The 17778-nt window shown below is 43.4% G+C and overlaps 1 protein-coding gene across 1 annotated transcript in view; it reads right to left on the bottom strand.

The window, feature by feature from the left end:
• FBXO41 (F-box protein 41) overlaps positions 1 to 17778 on the bottom strand; it is an 89991-nt gene that overhangs the window by 34576 nt on the left and 37637 nt on the right. The window contains exons 8-11 of the mRNA XM_030192545.1: positions 17316 to 17431; positions 15540 to 15692; positions 5739 to 5834; positions 3679 to 3797 (exon numbers count right to left, since the gene is read on the bottom strand). Coding sequence (XP_030048405.1) covers positions 3679 to 3797; positions 5739 to 5834; positions 15540 to 15692; positions 17316 to 17431 — 484 coding nt within the window. The remainder of the gene's footprint in view (positions 1 to 3678; positions 3798 to 5738; positions 5835 to 15539; positions 15693 to 17315; positions 17432 to 17778) is intronic.

Raw genomic sequence — 17778 nt, 5'->3', positions numbered from 1 at the left:
GTATTGTGTTCAATTCTGGTCGCCGCATCTCAAGAAAGATATAGTAGAACTGGAAAAGGTGCAGTGAAGGGCGACAAAAATGATAGCGGGGATGGGATGAGTTTCCTATGAAGAAAGACTAAGGAGGTTAGGGCTTTTCAGCTTGGAGAAGAGACTGCTGAGGGGAGACATGATAGTGATATATAAAATAATGAGTGGAGTGGAACAGGTGGATGTGAAGCATCTGTTCACGCTTTCCAAAATACTAAGACTAGGGGGCATGCGATGAAACTACAGTGTAGTAAATTTAAAACAAATAGGAGAAAGTTTTCTTCACCCAACGCGTAATTAAACTCTGGAATTCGTTGCCGGAGAACGTAGTGAAGGCGGTTAGCTTGGCAGAGTTTAAAAAGGGGTTGGACGGTTTCCTAAAGGATAAGTCCATAGACCGCTACTAAATGGACATGGGAAAAATCCACAATTTCGGGAATAACTTGTATAAAATGTTTGTACGTTTGGGTAGCTTGCCAGGTGCCCTTGACCTGGATTGGCCGCTGTTGGGGACAGGATGCTGGGCTCGATGGACCTTTGGTCTTTTCCCAGTATGGCCTTACTTATGTACTTATGTACATATTAAAAATATTAAGAACACTGATCCAGATACTAAGTTCATTGTGCATTCTCAACTCTAACCTGCAGCACAAAAACATTGCTTGAATAACTATGTCTTGAGGCCTACTTTACATTTACTTTTTGAGGTCTTGAATCTAAGTTCTAAAGGGACAGAGTTCCACAACACAGGGGCAACACAGCTAGCAATGTGGAAGGAATTGTCTAACCATAACTTTGAAACTGAGGGAACCACCAACAAGTTAACCTACAAAGAGTGCAAAGTTCAAGATGGCTGATAGGGAATTAAAAGTGAATGGAGATAGAATGGGATTACAGTATAATAAACCTGATGAGCTATAATTAGAAACGTAAATTTTATACAAGACACAACTGGCAGCCACTGCTGTTCCTGTGGCAGGGAAGAAACATGAAAATTAGATTTAAGTTCCTAAAACAGATGAATCGCTGTATTCTGTATTAACTGTAACCTCTTCAATTGAAAACTCAGGCAACCTGCCATCAGAGAATTACAGTAATCCAGTCTATTTATCACCAGACTATGAAGCACAGTCTTTAATGTAGTGGAGTTTCCAAGAGATGCCTTAAAGAATGGATCTTTCTTCAGCCTTGTCCCTGACAGGGCCCCACAGTCTCAGTGTGCACTAGTCTGTTTTCAAGGCTAACCAAAACCAGGCCTGGCTCTGGCCTGGCTTTCAGATTAGGATTTCATAAGATTTCAAGGAAATCTTGGTCTACCTTCACTAAGCTGCTCTTCTCTTCCTGAGCCTTCCTGGTCTTGCTGTGCTCAGAGTTTTTATCTAGCTGCCTGAATCACACCCTCCGTATTCTGCACTGACCGAGCCATACCCTTTCTGCTCTGTACTGTAGGATTTAATGTAGCTCAGGGAGGGAGTGTTGTTAAGGGGAACGAGTTACATCCTATACACTCCATCAGAGTGTCTTTATACAATAGGCATCCAAAACCAGCCCTATAGTATGCAAATTCAAGTACAAATTTACACCTCCTCTGAACATGGTACAAATTTGTGTGTGTACTCATCTATTTTGTAAAATATGCATGTACTTTGCCCTTGCTCTGCCCAAACTATGCCCCTGGGAACACCTATGCACGTATCGCATACAAGTAGGTGCACTCTTTCTATAGAGACCAGAATAATCAGACAGAAGATAATCTTGGTTTGAAATTAGTAAGAAATTAACAAAATACAGGTCTACGGCTTGAAATGTGTTTGTATGTTGTTATTTTGCAATTATTTCAAGTGGAACAACATTAAAGGTAAGTAGAAAATTGAGTATTGCTGTCTGTTGTGAAAATCATTTTTATTTGATGATATGGTGACATGGGGCACATAAAAAGTTAAATAATGCATTCATGTTGAAATTTTTTTTAAATAAATTATAGATTTATTTTTGAATAAAAGAAGATACAAAAAGGGACTTATAATTCTAATTATAGAAGGCTGTAGACTGAGAAGCTTATGGATTATGTCAAGAAAGTGTCATAGCTCCTGATAGGATGGTCCCCCAGTTATATTAAATGCATATAAGAAAAATGTTTTGTACATGCAATATTAAAGGAATGTGGTTTGAAGATTGTATTGTTTGTTCACTTCTTTTTTGGACGTTGGTGTGGGCCTTTATAAAATAGGCTTAAAATAGACGCTTTTTTGATTTCTAAAAAATGTCTCTTAGGATCCCCACTTAAACCTTTCAAAGGTTTAACTGATGGATTGGAATACACAGAAGTTTTGCTAGTGGAGGAAAAAGCAACAGAACCCAAGATAGTATTTAATACATTATGGCTATCGGTTTCAATCACAGGCATAAAAAACCTTCACTCAAAAATTCAATGTGTACTGAAATGCAAAATTAAACAAAGTGATATAGTGCACTTACAAAGCAAAACATCAAGTGCAGTTCACTATATAAATTCTATAATCATATGTACATTCTCTATTATCATATGTATTTCTCAGTCAGGAGCACAGTAGATCATTTAGGGGCCCTTTTACTAAGCTGCAATATAAACTGACCTGCGCTAGTTTTAGCGTGCAAAATTGGCGCATGCTGGGCCATTTTTTTACCATGGCGGGAAAAAGGCCTTTTTTAAAATGGGGCAATAAATGACCATACGCTAACATTAAAATTATCTCATGGCTATTTACTGCCTGAGCCCTTACGATAACCTATTTATAAGGCGGTAAGGGCTCACATAATACTCATGCGGTGATCGGGCAGCGAGCGGCAATGTGGCCGTGCTGCCCATTACCGCCGGGAATGCTACCTGCAGTAGAAAATAGAAAATTATTTTCCACAGCAGGAAACTGCACACACCAACTTCGGAACTACTTCCGGGTACCCGCGCCACCCCGGCGTTAGGGTCGATTTGGCATGTGCTACCTGCTCGGTAGCCCTGCCACAGCTTAGTAAAAGGGCTCCTTAATGGTCCCACCGACAATGGCCATCATTTCACAATACTGAATCGCTGCTTCAAGGTTGCAGAGGACCATTGTGATTACACACTCCAAAGGCCCTACCGTTTCCTACTTTTTTTTGATTTCTCACCTAAGCATCCTGTTATATAATCAAGCCTGTGAGCATTCAAAATTCACTGCATGCTAATGTCCCTTAGCTAGGCCGCAATTATGTCATGGTTGACAAAGCAGAAAATTATGCACTAGCCAACAGTCCAAAAAAGTCAACGTTAGGTTCTCATAGTGATAAAAACAGATATCTATGTTGAAGATATCTGTATTAAAAGCATTTTAAAAATTTGTTTGGGGAAAAAATGTCAATTTTAAAGATAGGGCCAAACACCAACAGATAACAGCTTTTCAGTAAGGCGTTATTTCCACCATAGTTTGAATCCTTGTTTCTACTTTCCCATGTTGCTATTGAGTGGGGACCACATTCACAGGACATGCAGCTAAAACTTTCTTGCTGTGCACTAAGGTCTGGACTATGTAAAAAGATTTTTAAAAATATGACAAAAATATTTTTACTGAGGTATGTAATTCCATAGTATATTAGGCACTGGTGGCATATTCATATATCAAGATTGTTTACCTAGAGATGCCAGACCCTGCACCCCACATCCAGCGCCCCCTACTCCCAATGCCCTCAAGAGCGGCCAACATCTGCCGATCATTTGCAGGCAGCGGTTGCTGAAACGTGTAGGCTGTTGGCTAAAGAGAGAGAGAGAAAAGGTGAAAGGAGGTTAGATACCAAGAACCGTAAAACCATGCAAAGAACACAGAATAAGGCAGGAACTTAGGGACTCCTCTCCGTCAGTCTGATGGGAAAAACATCCTTCAGCAGATTACTGTTTACATTAGCATGGTCTATGGTTTCAAGAGTCAACATAGATCCCCTCCCCTACTTACAGCTCTCTTACCCCTGTCTTCCCAGCTCTCTCCCAACAATCACCCTCCATCGTTCACCATTTGTTCATCCTTTTCTAAATTTGATTTTTAGTAATTTGACATTTTTAGAGCTCTAGCATGCCACACTACTGCAGCTGCCATCCATTTTGATCTAGTGAAGTTTGCTGGGACAGGCCAATCCAGTCACTTCCATTTAAGTAAAATTCTGCTGTATCATACAAACTCTTGCAAAAGTGACACAATTGCAAATTAAATAGAATTAAATTGCTGAGCACATCAAATTTCAATTTAGGTGTCATGTTCTGAGAAATAATGAAAAGTATTATTTCATTGCTTCTGTATGACTCTTCTGGTTTGCTTTTCGAGTCCTCAGTGGTACAATAGCACAGATATTCCCACTTTGGGAACAGGACTGGTCCATCTTTCTGGGCCAGTTTCCTTTGTTGTCTGTGTGTGTTTGCATCCTGGCCATAAACCCCTAATCCAGGTTACACTAAGAAAGAAAGAAAGAAAGAAAGAAAGAAAGAAAGAGAGAGAGAGAGAGAGAGAGAGAGAGAGAGAGAGAGAGAGAGAGAGAGAGAGAGACAGACAGAGACAACCGGTCATTTAAGACCAGCCTTCCTATGACTAAGGGGTTATGTCTCTTATATTTAACAATCTAGGAGAAGGTGAAGTCATGCAGAAAATCACCTAATCAAAAAAATAACAGTTCAGTGACAGGTGAAAATATAAGACAGCTCTGAAGGGGCTTTGTTGAATATATTTCTATTAACCTTTCCCCCAGCATAGATTTAAAAGTATATTTTTCTAGCAACTGTTCCCCTAACCCCTAGTCCTAAACCTCCTCACCTCCTCCAGAAACAGTCATACAGCTGAGGATATAATTACACTGAATTGTTACATAATTCTCCAGATGCAAGCCAGTGCTGACAGACTGCAATGTTAACCCCTGCAGATGGGTAAGAAGGTTGCATCTGAAATCTGAGCGGACCACACACAAGATCAAAGCAAAATACCTACTACAGATGCACAGGGCCGGTCTTAGGCAGGGGTGACAGATGCGGTCGCACAGGGCCTCACGCTCCTAGGGGCCCCGCAACTCTGGCATGCCTGTCCTACTCTCTTGGAACACCTCTCTGCTCCGTATCTTAATGTGCGTCCACATTTCAGTAGACATGTCACTTCCTGCTTCCGCAAGAGTGGGATGCAGCAGTGAGGAGGCGCTGGGCTCGGCAGCTGACGGGATATGAAAATTGCTGCCGCTGTCTGCCGCTCTCCACTGGAACGTGGTGGATGCATATCAAGGTATGGGGTGAGGTGGGGTTCCGAGAGCTCTAAACCTCCTTTTAAACTGATAAATTATGGCTTATGGTGGTGGGCGGGCAGGTGAGGGTGGGGGGGGGGGGGGGCAATGAAATGGTATGCAAAGGGCCCCGCACTTGCTAAGACCGGCCCTGCAGATGTACCTTCCAGGTTTTTCCTTAGCACCCTTCAGATTAACACTGTTGCTGGGAAATAACTTGAGGCTGCTGGTAGACAAGAAAACTGCCAGACAGATCCAAAACCAAAGCAAGGCTGAACTTGGAGGATCTATAATCTTCTTAAGCAGTCATGCAAACTGCAGACTGATACAGCCAACCTCTCCCAGAGGCTGTAACAGTATTTTTTAAATGTCCCATTCGTTTTAACTGTCCCTAATTGTCATTCCCCGCAGTGCACAAACCTGCATGATACTGCTCTTACCAAGGATGCAGTGGTGCCACCTGTAGGGAGATAATATCTCTGCAGCCAGCACCCAGTGCCCAAATTACTTCATGGCCCACAGGGTCTGTAGAGCTCCTGGAACAATACAGAGGTGTCAGATTCAAATTCAAGTGCAGAACATGTTGCTATTATTTTTTTCATGGACTTGCACAGTTTTTTTTACTTCCTTTATAATTGTGCCAGTAAATTATAGGGTATTTTACCTACACCTTATACTTAGAGAGTTCAACACATCCAGATAAATATATTTACTTAACCTGAGAAGATGTCAATATTCTGTATATCAGAGTTCATAGGAGCTAACTTTTCAAAATTATTGGGGGTGATAAATCCAGTGGAAATAACCCTTATCCTTGGACACATAAAAGGAATTTTCTTAATATTGGGGGTGCTCAAGCACCTACACAGTCGGCTCCTATGCCAGAGTTATATTTTTAGGGCGGCAAGGCTACATATCTACTGTATATGCTAGCTGTCAGCACTTATCCCTAGATTCTATATAGTGCACCTAGAGATCTGCGTCGAAATCAGCGTGGATTCTATAACAATGCGCATAACTTAACAAGCTAATGAGTGCTGATAATAGCATTTAACAAGCAATAAGGAGCACTAATTGGCACTGGTTAGAATTTAGGTGCCCAACTCGCTAAGTGTATTCTGTAACAAAGTGCACCAAACTTCTAACACACTCAGGCAAAAAAGGCTGATATGCTGCAAACTGGAAACAGCGACTGTTGATACTCCGAGATCTTTTTAACCCCTTTAGTCAAGAAAATTTCAGGTTCAAGTAGTACCCTTGAGAAACTGAATTCACAGTTTGTACAAGTCAAAGAAGCGCTGATATTATTTAAGAAGTTTCATGCATGAGTCCCATGTGTGAAAAAAATTTGAATGTTTGTATATTGGCCTCACAGTGAGTAAAGGCAGGAGGCATTCATGAATTACCTCATTCCAAAAAGAACTAGGGGACCCTTTTACTAAGCTGTAGTAAAAAGTAGCCTTAGTGTGCCCTTATGTGGGTCTTTCCTATGTGCTAAGACCATTTTTATAGCAGTCATAAAAATGGCTTTTTTCCATTTTTTTTGCATAAATGGCCATTAGCGTGCAGCCATTTTGTACGTGTGAGCACTTACTGCTACTCATTTTGTAGGTGCTAAGGGCTCATATGTTAACTGCACACTAACCAGTTAGCAAGTGGTAATGTAGATGTGCTAATTTGTTAGCAGAGGAACACCCACTCTCTGCCCCTGACATGCCCCCTCAAAAAGTAAAAAAAATAAAAAAAAATTGTGTAGTTACTACGTGCACATGACAAAGCATCAGGTCATTTTTGCTGCATTAGATGTGCATTAGCACCCAACACTGCTTAGTAAAAGGACCCCTTAGGTAGGTAGATTCCAGATCCATAAATGTTTTGTGAATAATGCATAAAGCTTTTTTTTTTTTTTAAAGGACTGACATCAACTAGGAACCAAAGTAAATTTTCAAAAAAACCCACAGAAATATGATTGGAGATTTCTAACCCCGCTAGTTTCCAGACTGCAGTATTTTGTACGAATTAAAGCTTAGCCAACTGTTTCTTTTTCAATCTTGGAAACAAGGTATTATAGTAATCTAACTGGCCAATTGTAACCAAATGATTAAGTTACTAAATCACACAGACAGAAATGACCACACATTACAAGTCATCAAAACGTGCTAAGAAAGGTAGTATATCAAGTCCCATCCCCTTTCCCTTTCTAAAAACTGGCCTTTACAGCGCTGGCTATACACAATTCACAACGCCATGTCCAGAGTGACACCCAGAATTTTTCCTTTATCTTTCACATGTAAAATAAACTTTCATTTGTAAAATGCTCTTTTCACTCCAAACCCCACCAATTTTTGAGGGTTCAAAAAAAGTTGGTTAAGGGTTAACCCAGTGATTTCCAAACCTGTCCTGGTGGAGCCCCAGCTAATCAGGTTTTCAGGCTATCCACAATGAATAATCATGAGCAGGGGCGTATCTGAGGTTCGGCAGTAGGGGGGGCAGGGGCTAGAGTGAGGGGGCACATTATAGCCCCCCCGGCTGCCGCCCCCCCTACCGCCGTCAACCCTCCCCCCTACCGCCGTTAACCCTCCCTCCCTCCCCCACCTACCGCCGTCACCTACCCCCGAGGTCCGCTTCTTCCTGCCGGCTTTTTAAAATATTGCTTCAGCTGGTGGGGGACCCCAAACCCCCGCCAGCCCAGCCGCGGTCTTCTTTAACTTTGTTGTAACGTCAACGTACTGCGACGTCAGACTCCGTCCAACTGGAACTAAGGATGCATGCAGCTTTCACAGCATGACGAGGATGAAGAAGTTAAAGAAGACCGCGGCTGGGCTGGCGGGGGGTTGGGGTCCCCCGCCAGCTGAAGCAATATTTTAAAAAGTCGGCAGGAGGAAGCGGACCTCGGGGGTAGGTGACGGCGGTAGGCGGGGGGGGGGAGGGAGGGAGGGTTAATGGCGGTAGGGGGGTCTGGGGCAAAATCTGTGGGGGCCCAGGCCCCTGTGGCCCCACGCAGATACGCCCCTGATCATGAGAGTAATTTGTATACATTACTTCCTTGATACACAAATCTCACGCATACCAAGGAGGCAGTGTATACAATTCAGCAGAAAGGAGTGTGGCATGAATCCTCAGTGCTTCTACTATAAGCCACCAATAGAATGTTTATACTATGTTTATTAAAAAATTTAATATACCACCACTTCTTGAAAAAGATCACAGCGATTCACAATAAACTACAATAAAATTGAAACATAAAAGAACTGAGTAATACATAGGACAGTAACAGCCATGCTAGAGTAAACATGCAATTAGACAGCTCTGCTGAATAGGCCACTGTGATGACCAGCAACTCGTGCTAAGAAGAAGGAAGTAGGAAACCAAAAGCAATAGGAAAAAAGTGAGTTTTTAAATGGACCTTAAAACGAGAGAAAGACAGTTCAGACCGAAAAGTTGTAGGGAGATCATTCCAAAGTTTAGGAGCAAGAAAGAAAAACGCAGTGTGACGAGTAGCCTCATAGTGAGCTTGCTTCGGGGATGGGAGAACCAAACGGTGGGAATCAATGGAATGAAGAGAACGGGAAGGGAGAAAAGGGATAACAAGAGAGGAAAGGTAAAGCTGGAGAACCAGAGTGAAGTGTTTTATGAGTTAGACAAAAAATTTTAAACCAAGATCGATATTTAATTGGAAGCCAGTGGAACGAAGACAAAAGAGAGATGACAGAGTAAAACCTGTGCGCTTGACAAAGAAAACAAGCTGCGGCATTCTGCAGACCTCATATGTAAGCAGACAGACTGGTACCCTTTAGGTGAACTTTCCAACTTCCTGACTTTCCAGAAAGAGATAGAAGTTGCAGTAAAACAAAAGGAGTGTCCAGCATAATCAGTGGGAGGCTCTGGTACCAGCAGAATCCTTCTCTGACTATAAAACTGAGATTCCTCTTAGGCTCATATCTCCTTTAGCAACAACAGAGAACATTCAAGACAAGCCTTATCAAATGCAGGACTCAAATATGAAGTCTTTACTAGTCACTGAGACTGGTAAATTATTAGGCTAAAGGAGTGAAACAGAAGACTGCTGGTGTCAGACTGACTGTCATGGCTCAGGGTGGGTGAGTCCTTGGGCCATAGTCGGGTTTATGCTGCCTACCGAACCCGAAGGCTAGGTGGGCCCCGGCTGGTGGCAGGCAAGTCACGCCTCAACAAAGGGACCAGATCAGAGAGTAGCTCTTAAAAGAGCTCTTGGGGGTGCCTCAACAAGTCAGGGTGGAGGGAGGCTCTTAAGAGAGCCCTTTGGGGCTGGCCTGATGGAGTACAGGCCAGGGAGTAGCCAGAATAAAGCTGGAAAAAGGCTGAAAACACAGACAGAAACAGGACTACAACAAGGTTGGAATGAGGCTGAACCAGGACTGGAACACAGGCTAGACCAGGCTAGATGACCTATTGCAAAGGCACTGGTAGAGAGTCAGGAACGTCCTTATATACTACAAGGCAGGAAGTGATGACATTACTCAGTGCCCTCATGCAGGCAGGAAGTGCAAAAGTTCCAGGAAGATTCTGGCATGGAATGCTGCTGGGGACCATGGAAAACAGATGAGGGATGTGACAGTATCTCCTCCCTGAAGTCCCCTCCCCAGACCAATAGGTTCGGGTTTGAGGGGATAAAGGCGATGAAAATACCTTATAAGTGCTGGGGCATGAACATTGATAGCAGGTTTCCACGCATTATCTTCAGATCCAAAGACCTTCCAAGCAAGAGATAGTATAGTCACCCTCTTATCCTTCTGATGACTAGAATATCTGGCATACTGTAAGATATTTGGGGCCATCAGTATTGATGTACCCCCAATTGAAGGGTTTTCCTTTTTCCCGGGCATCCTGTAGACTTCAATTTGCATGTCCAGTGCAAGGCCCACTTCCTTGACCACTTGGGGACTGGAGTTTTCCCTGGAAGTACAATGATCTGGGAGATAGCAAGAATCGTTGCAGGGTCCAAGATGGGTCGGGATTCTGAGATGGAAGGTGAGGAAGCCTTGCCCCGGGGTGTCATCTTATCCGGCTGGAGGTCCCTAGGGCAGTCACACTCCCAGTGAGGTGGTAGTTTCATGGCTTGCTTCTTGCCAGAAATGTCTACACTGGAGGCAGGAGTGGCCAGCAGATCAAGAGGCAGAGATGAATCCATCTTTGGAGAGGGTGATAAAAGAAGTAAATGGAGGTCTGTGCTAGCAGCACACAATTGTTATTTATTGTTTACAAGGTACATGGTATACCGCTAGAAGAGGGAATGCTCAAAGTAATTGACAATCTAAACCAGAAAGGAAATGAACGCCTTAAAATAATAAAGGAAAGTAAACACAAATAAAATGTGTTTGCCCAGGGTCCAGTATAGGGTTGGGTTAATCCAGTTTTGCATGGAATAACTGCCATTTTGTGGATGTATGAAGTTGGCTAACCGAAGGATATAACATTTGGAAAAATATTAGAAGCACAGGCATCCGTTCATACTCTCTAGAGTTAACTTTTGGAACTTTCAGGAGATGACTAAAAGTAAATTTCTCAGAACGGAAATATTACTGGTGACCATGGGAACCTCTACCAGATGAGTGGATCAGTGCACTTTTGATATTTGATATCAGAGTTTTATTACAGAAAAAAAAAAATCTCCATTTTATCGCATTTATAAGTTTGCTCTGGTTGAAAGTACATCTAGTGCAGTGTGTTGGCAGAACTGAGTACACTGTGCTATCAGAACACAACCAGATTGGCTATTCATCCACTTGGGAAATTAAACAGGCTAAATGATCCGACACACTTTTGCAAGCATTCTCTCTAGTTCCAGGAGACAGGATTCCCGATGACTAATATCCAAAGCTGCAATAATCTTTAAATACTCACACACTTTGTCACACAGACAGTTACTAGTCTGTTCTCAGAACACCACCACAAACTTGATTTTCTGATTAAAATTCAGTGTGCAAATTCTGATTTCTCACTTGAAAAAAAAATTATTCTCTGGAGAGAAGCTTGTGCCTCTCCTATGGAAGCCCCTACCCTGCCAGAATTCCCCATTCTGCCAAGCTTTTACGTAATCAAGCAGTGGGAGTTGACAATGACAAGTTAACATGCAGCAGGAGCACAAGGTGGTGTTAAACATTCAGTGCTGTTGGCACCCTAAATAGAAAAATGACTAAGACAAGAAGGAAAGGAGGAAGTTCCAGATGGAAGCAGCACTTAGCAGAGCAGAACTCACAAAGGAAGATGATTTGAGAGTGGGCAAAGAGGCACGATTGAAGGGCAACAACACAGGTCTGGGAGCTGTCCAGCTCTGACCCAGAAGCTTTCGCAAAAATTGTGAAGCGCACTCTCAGGTCAGGAGAAACAAAAGCCAGGAACGCAGGCAGTTCAGATACTCTACTGTAAGTAGACACCAGTGGAGACGACTAATCAGAAAAAAAAAATAGATTGCTGCATTCTAGGGTGTGCTATAATAACCACATCCTAATGGAGGGTGTATTATAATGAATATATCCTACTGAAGGGTGGGTTAGAATGACCACATCCTACTTATATGAGAAAATGATTATGGCTAAGGAAAGGTAACAGGACCTCTGCTCCTTGGCCAGCAGAAGGTTGAGCGAGGAGGTTGCAGCAGGCTTTAAGCAAGAAGGCTGAGAGCTCTAAAGTAGGTTGAGACATTTTTTTATAAGTTGATCTGAAGGACAACAATGAAGTAGTGGCATATATGTCAGACCTTGTACCAGGCATATATGTGAGTTCTTGTACCAAGCAGAGTGCTACTGAGCCCGGTACTCGGACCAGGCTCTGCTTGGCGGCCAGACAACCCCGGGTTTCACCTGCGCTGACCGCCGGTACCCAGAGGTTGAGCCCCTAGGTGCAGGCGGCCTGCAGGGCTTACGAGATGGAGCAGGAAGCAGGGTGATGAACGTGATGGCCAGACAGGCAGCAGGCAAGAGAGTGATCCAGATACAGGTAGAGTCAGTAGGCAGGCAGCAGACATGAGAGTAATCCAGGTACAGACAGAGTCAGTAGGCAGGCAGCAGACACGAGAGTAATCCAGGTACAGGCAAGGTCAGGAGGCAGGCAGCAGACACAAGAGTAATCCAAGTACAGGCAGAGTCAGTAGGCAGGCAGCAGACACGAGAGTAATCCAGGTACAGGCAGAGTCAGTAGGCAGGCAGCAGACCAGGGGCATAGCCAGACAGCAGATTTTGGGTGGGCCTAATCAAGAAGTGGGTGGGCACCAAGTGTTCTCCTCCCCTCCCCAATGCAATGAGGCCAGTATCAGCAGCTTAGGAAGCTTAGACTGCTGAAGTGGAAAGCAGTGTTTTCAGCACCATCTGGGGGAGGTCTTTAGCCCTAAGTGGACAGGCCCTAGCCCACCCAGGCCCACCTGTGGCTACGCCACTGCAGCAGACACGAGAGTAATCCAGGTACAGGCAGATTCAGCAGGCAGGCAGCAGACACGAGAGTAATCCAGGTACAGGCAGAATCAGTAGGCAGGCAGCAGGTCAAGAGTAATCCAGGTACAGGCTAAGTCAGCAACGGAGAACAAAGTAGAGGAGAAGCACACTACTGAGAAAGGAACACTTACCAAAGTAGAAGCCGAAGCAAGGAGCCTAGGGAGAGCTCAGCTGATAAAGTGCTGGCGTCTGACATCAGCAGGGACCAGCAGGGAGAAGGAGCACAGCCATAGCACAAGAGCAGGGGAAGGAGGAACCTGAAGACCAATAGGAGAGAAGCAAGGGAAGCCAGGCAGAGAGAGAGCAGAGCCAGGTGTATGGAAGCAAAGCAATCAAGGAGCCTGCAGCCAGAGAAGAACCACACACACATGGCTCAGGGCTGAACCAGTCAAGTGTGTGTGTCGACGGGACCCTGCACAGCCCGAGGACGCTGCTTGAGTTGAGGTAGGGGACATGACAATATATTAAGAAATCGAATGATTCAGGTGGTGCCACTCACTGAGCTCTCTCTGTACTGCTCTTTTAGGATTCAGAAATGCGAACTTAGAATTGGATTGGATATATTAATTTTATATACCACTTGTGTTAAAGACGTTTACAGAGAAAAAAAGCCTCTATACTAATTGCAAATACAATATAACAGTCATAAAAAAGTACAAAGAGACAGAAGGATCAATAATATGTCTGGACATTTTTCTGAATTTAAAACTTCTGTCAGAAGTTCTCTAGTTTGCCTTCCTCGCTCCTCCCCTGTGTGTGAGTGAGCCTGCCCTACCTGTATACATTGTAACTAGCAGCAGAGACTGTAGGTAGGATCTAGCCAATAGGAAGGCAGTGGGAGTGGAGCACTGAAAGGAAGCTGTAGTCCAAGGAGGTTTAATAGGACAGGAGACGGCATAAGCCTATCTGCCCCATTATGTGGGCTAAAGCTTGCCGCCATATTGAGTCACCCAAAACATTCGCAGACACTATTGAAAAAAAAAATAGCAAACTTGTGAGGTTTATATTGTTTTCTTAAACCTTCATGGTTCTGCATTCTTTTTGTTAGGAGGGGATATTGGGAGGAGCGGTTTCTTTTCCTGCACTGTAGAACTGAAGCTCCTGCATGAGCCCTTTCTAAAAAGCACCCCCAATAATTTCTATTGAAGAAGCAGCTCCGACAGCTGCAGTATACATACACTGATTCACTGTAACAAAGGGCAATGTTATAATGGGATGCCCACATTTACACACCACCTGCGTGCATAAATGTATAGAATGTTAGCACCTTCACAGGTAAGTGTACACTTAAAGTGGCAGCAAAGCAACTAAACATTATTCTGTAAGGGCACCAGTAAGTGACATAGAGGTGAATTCTATATATGATGCCAAAAAAGTACAGAAGTACATAAGTGTTGCCATACTGGGACAGACCAAAGGTTCATCAAGTCCAGGATCCTGTTTCCAACAGTGGACAATCCAGGTCACAAGTACCTGGCAAGATCCCAAAACAGTAAAACAGATTTTATGTGGCTTATCCTAAAAATAAGCAGTGGATTTTCCCAAGTCCATTTTAATAATGGCTTATGGACTTTTCTTTTAGTTATTCTATAAAATGCACTTACAGTCAGACGCAGTTTATAGAATAGTGCTTATGCCCAGGAATCATGCCTAACTTTAACTGAAACGTGGTGCAAGTGAATGCGCCCAAATTAGGCACATAGAAAGATAGAAACATGATGGCAGATAAAGGCCATATGACCCATCCAGTCTGCCCATCCTCTGTAACCCCTAACTCTTCCTTTTCCTAAGTGATCCCACATGCTTATCTCATGCCACAACCTCCACCGGGAGGCCATTCCATGCCTCCACCACCCTTTCTATGAAATAGTACTTCCTTAGATTACTCCTAAGCCTATTCCCTCTTAACTTCGTCATATGCCCCCTCATTCCAGAGCTCTCCTTCAGTTGAAAAAGGCTCTCTTCCTGTACATAGATGCCCTTGAGATATATTAATGTCTCTATCATGTCTCCTCTCTTCCAGCATATACATGTTGAGGTTCATAAGCCTGTCCCTATAATTTTTGCGTTCAAGACAGCTTACTAATTTTGTAGCCACCCTCTAGACCAACTCCATCCTGTTTATATCTTTCTGTAGGTGCGGTCTCCAGAACTGCATTCAGTACTCCAAATGGGACCTCACTAGAGACTTATACAATGGCACTATCACTTCCTTTTTCCTGCTAGTCATGCCTCTCTTTATGCACCCAAGCATCCTTCTGGCTTTGACCGTCGCTTTTTCTATCTGTTTGGAAGCTTTAAGGTCATCAGACACAATCACCCCCAAGTCCCGCTCGTCCTTCGTACACTGAAGCACCTCACCCCCTAAACTGTACCATTCCCTCGGATGCTTGAAACCCAAGTGCATGACCCTGCATTTTTTGGGATTAAACCTTAGTTGCCAAATATCAGTCCATTCCTCCAGCTTCGCTAAGTCCTTCCTCATTTCATTCATGCTAAAAACATTAGAGACACCCATAGGAATGCATTGGCATCTCTAACGTTTAGTGCACCCACAATTTTAGCGTGCGCTAAAAACGTAAGCGCGCCTTAGTAAAAGGGGGCCTTAGATTGTGAGCCTTTCAGGCACAGGGAAAACCCAATGTACCTAAATGTAACTCACCTTGAGCTACTACTGAAAAGGTGCGACTGCATTGGTTCTACTAATTTATGAATGTGTCATACTGGGAATTAGGCATTCTCTTTGATCTCACCCTAACAATTTTAACTCACCGGTACGTGACAGCCTGTAGTGCCCGGCAATAGCAGCTCGCCAGCCAGAGAGAGCGGTCTGTCAGAATGTTGGGGCAGTGGGAGATGCGGAGAATCAGCAGATTGGCACCAGTAGCCTTCAGCAATGACTCCAGCCCGGATTCAAGGCAGCCCCTAGAGAGAAACCAGCAAGGGATGACATCCAAAAGAAATATCAGCACAATTCTTGCCAACCCCCAATCATCAGAGGGAGAATATATGTGAGATGTCACCACAGCTAACAACAAAAAGGCAGATTAGGATATTTCCTGACTTAACTAAAAGCACACAGGAACGCAGAAAATTATTTCAGATGAGGCAACAGGTGCTGGCACTTGGAGCCAAATGTATTTTGTGATTTCCTTCTAAATGTTGTGTGACTCTTGGTTCACAGAAATTCATTTTCCTTGACCTTGATCAGTTAAAAGTATTTCCATAAGCAGACTGGAAGCTCCTGTACTTGTACCTTCGACTGAAACTGGGTAGATATCAGTTGTTATGAGATTCTCTCTCAGTTAATTAATTAATTAATATTGCATGCTGACCCTTGTTTCAGGGGTATTTTTGTCTTTTCTTAGATTTCCCCTCTATATTCTGGATGATCATACACTTGTTTGTTTCCGTCTTATTTAACCATGTGATTGGCTTTTTCTGAATAGCGCTTTTCTTCATTCAAGTGGATACTTGTAATTTTGAAAGTTTAAATGCAAATAAATAAAAAATGTAAAAAAAAAAAAAGGTAGATCAGGTACCACGGAATTATACGTTTGCTGAGTTCTAAGTTAAGTTACATATGTCCATGGTAGTGGTTTGGGGTTAATGGCCCAGTGGCATATTGTATTAAACAAACAGTAGCCCATACATAGAATGAGCTCAGTGATGGAACTCTGGGAGTTTGGCTGTCTCCTGCAGGTTTGGGGGGGAAGTTATCAATGTAGTCGCACTATTTTACTGTTAACCCCAGTTATTAGTAACTGGGGGGTCCTTTCACTAAGCCGCGATAAAAAGTGGCCTGCTGTAGTGTAGGCGTGTGTATTGGGTGTGCGCTGGGCCAGTTTTTACTGCATCTACAAAAAAATGGCTTTTTTTTTAATGGGATGGAAAAAGGGCCTGTGGTAAAAATGAAACCAGTGCGTGCCCAAAACTGGCCTGAGCCCTTAACGCCACACATTAATCTAGCGGTAAAGGCTCACACGCTACACGTGCGGTGACCAGCCAGCGTGCCAAGTACCGATTACCGCTGGAACTGGTGCTTATTGGAGGAAATAAATAAATAATTCAGCCACACGTTATGGGCATCTGAAATTACCGCCAGGTGGGCGTACTGGCCTGGCGGTAGTCTCATTTGGACACACGCTGCACGCGCGTAGAGCCTACCGCAGCTTAGTAAAAGAGCCCCTAGGTCTCACTGCATAAAATGGGACCTATGCCGAAACAGCATGTATTAGTGGTAAAATAATACATCTTAATGGTAGCCTCTAAATATGAGGGGAGAAATAGGTATGCTGGAGGCAGACCCTCAATTTAGCGCTATGCATATAAAGTAATGCAGTTAAGTATGACTGCAGACATAGTAGGGTCTAGGATATCCAGATATCTTTAATCTGCTCTATTCACCTACACAGACTTCAGAGAAGAAGTCCCTGAATATCCAGTTAATATTAATCAGATATAGTGCCACTGAATATTACTCCCATTGTTTATTTCTGAATTAAACTATCACAGTTGTTATTTGGGACTGTTGTATGTAATGCTTACCGTGTGCTTTTCATGTACTCCTCTTTGCTCTCTTTCTTTCCCTTCTGCCGGGGCTTCAGGTTCTGAAGGGTCAGGGAGTGGGCCTGGGTGCACCACTGTGACAGGGTCACCAGGAACTAGAAGGAGGGAAGAGGCAGTGGTCAAATGCAAGATGGTGGGGGAAAAACTTCCACGCTCTGCCTTCATGGACTGAGACAATGAAAGTGCCTTCTTTCCATAAATTCTTTCAAAACAAAGTCCAGCACAATATTATGGAGGTACACCACATTTTGATTAAGGCTCTTCACAGGTAACTCAGGTAAAGTCTTCACCCTCTCATTCTCTCTGCTCTGTATTCATTGTCTGATCATCTCATGTTTTATCTTTCCTTGCTTCTCTAGTCTAAACCAGTTCCAATCCTAACTGGATGTGTGCACCATTAATAATCTTACACTTCTATCCCAAAGTCATTATCTCACGCGTG

This window comes from Microcaecilia unicolor, chromosome 2 (genome assembly GCF_901765095.1).
Source record: "Microcaecilia unicolor chromosome 2, aMicUni1.1, whole genome shotgun sequence".
NCBI lineage: Eukaryota > Metazoa > Chordata > Amphibia > Gymnophiona > Siphonopidae > Microcaecilia > Microcaecilia unicolor.
The sequence above is the reverse complement of the archived record's forward strand: the minus strand, read 5'-3'. Positions and strand labels throughout refer to the sequence as shown.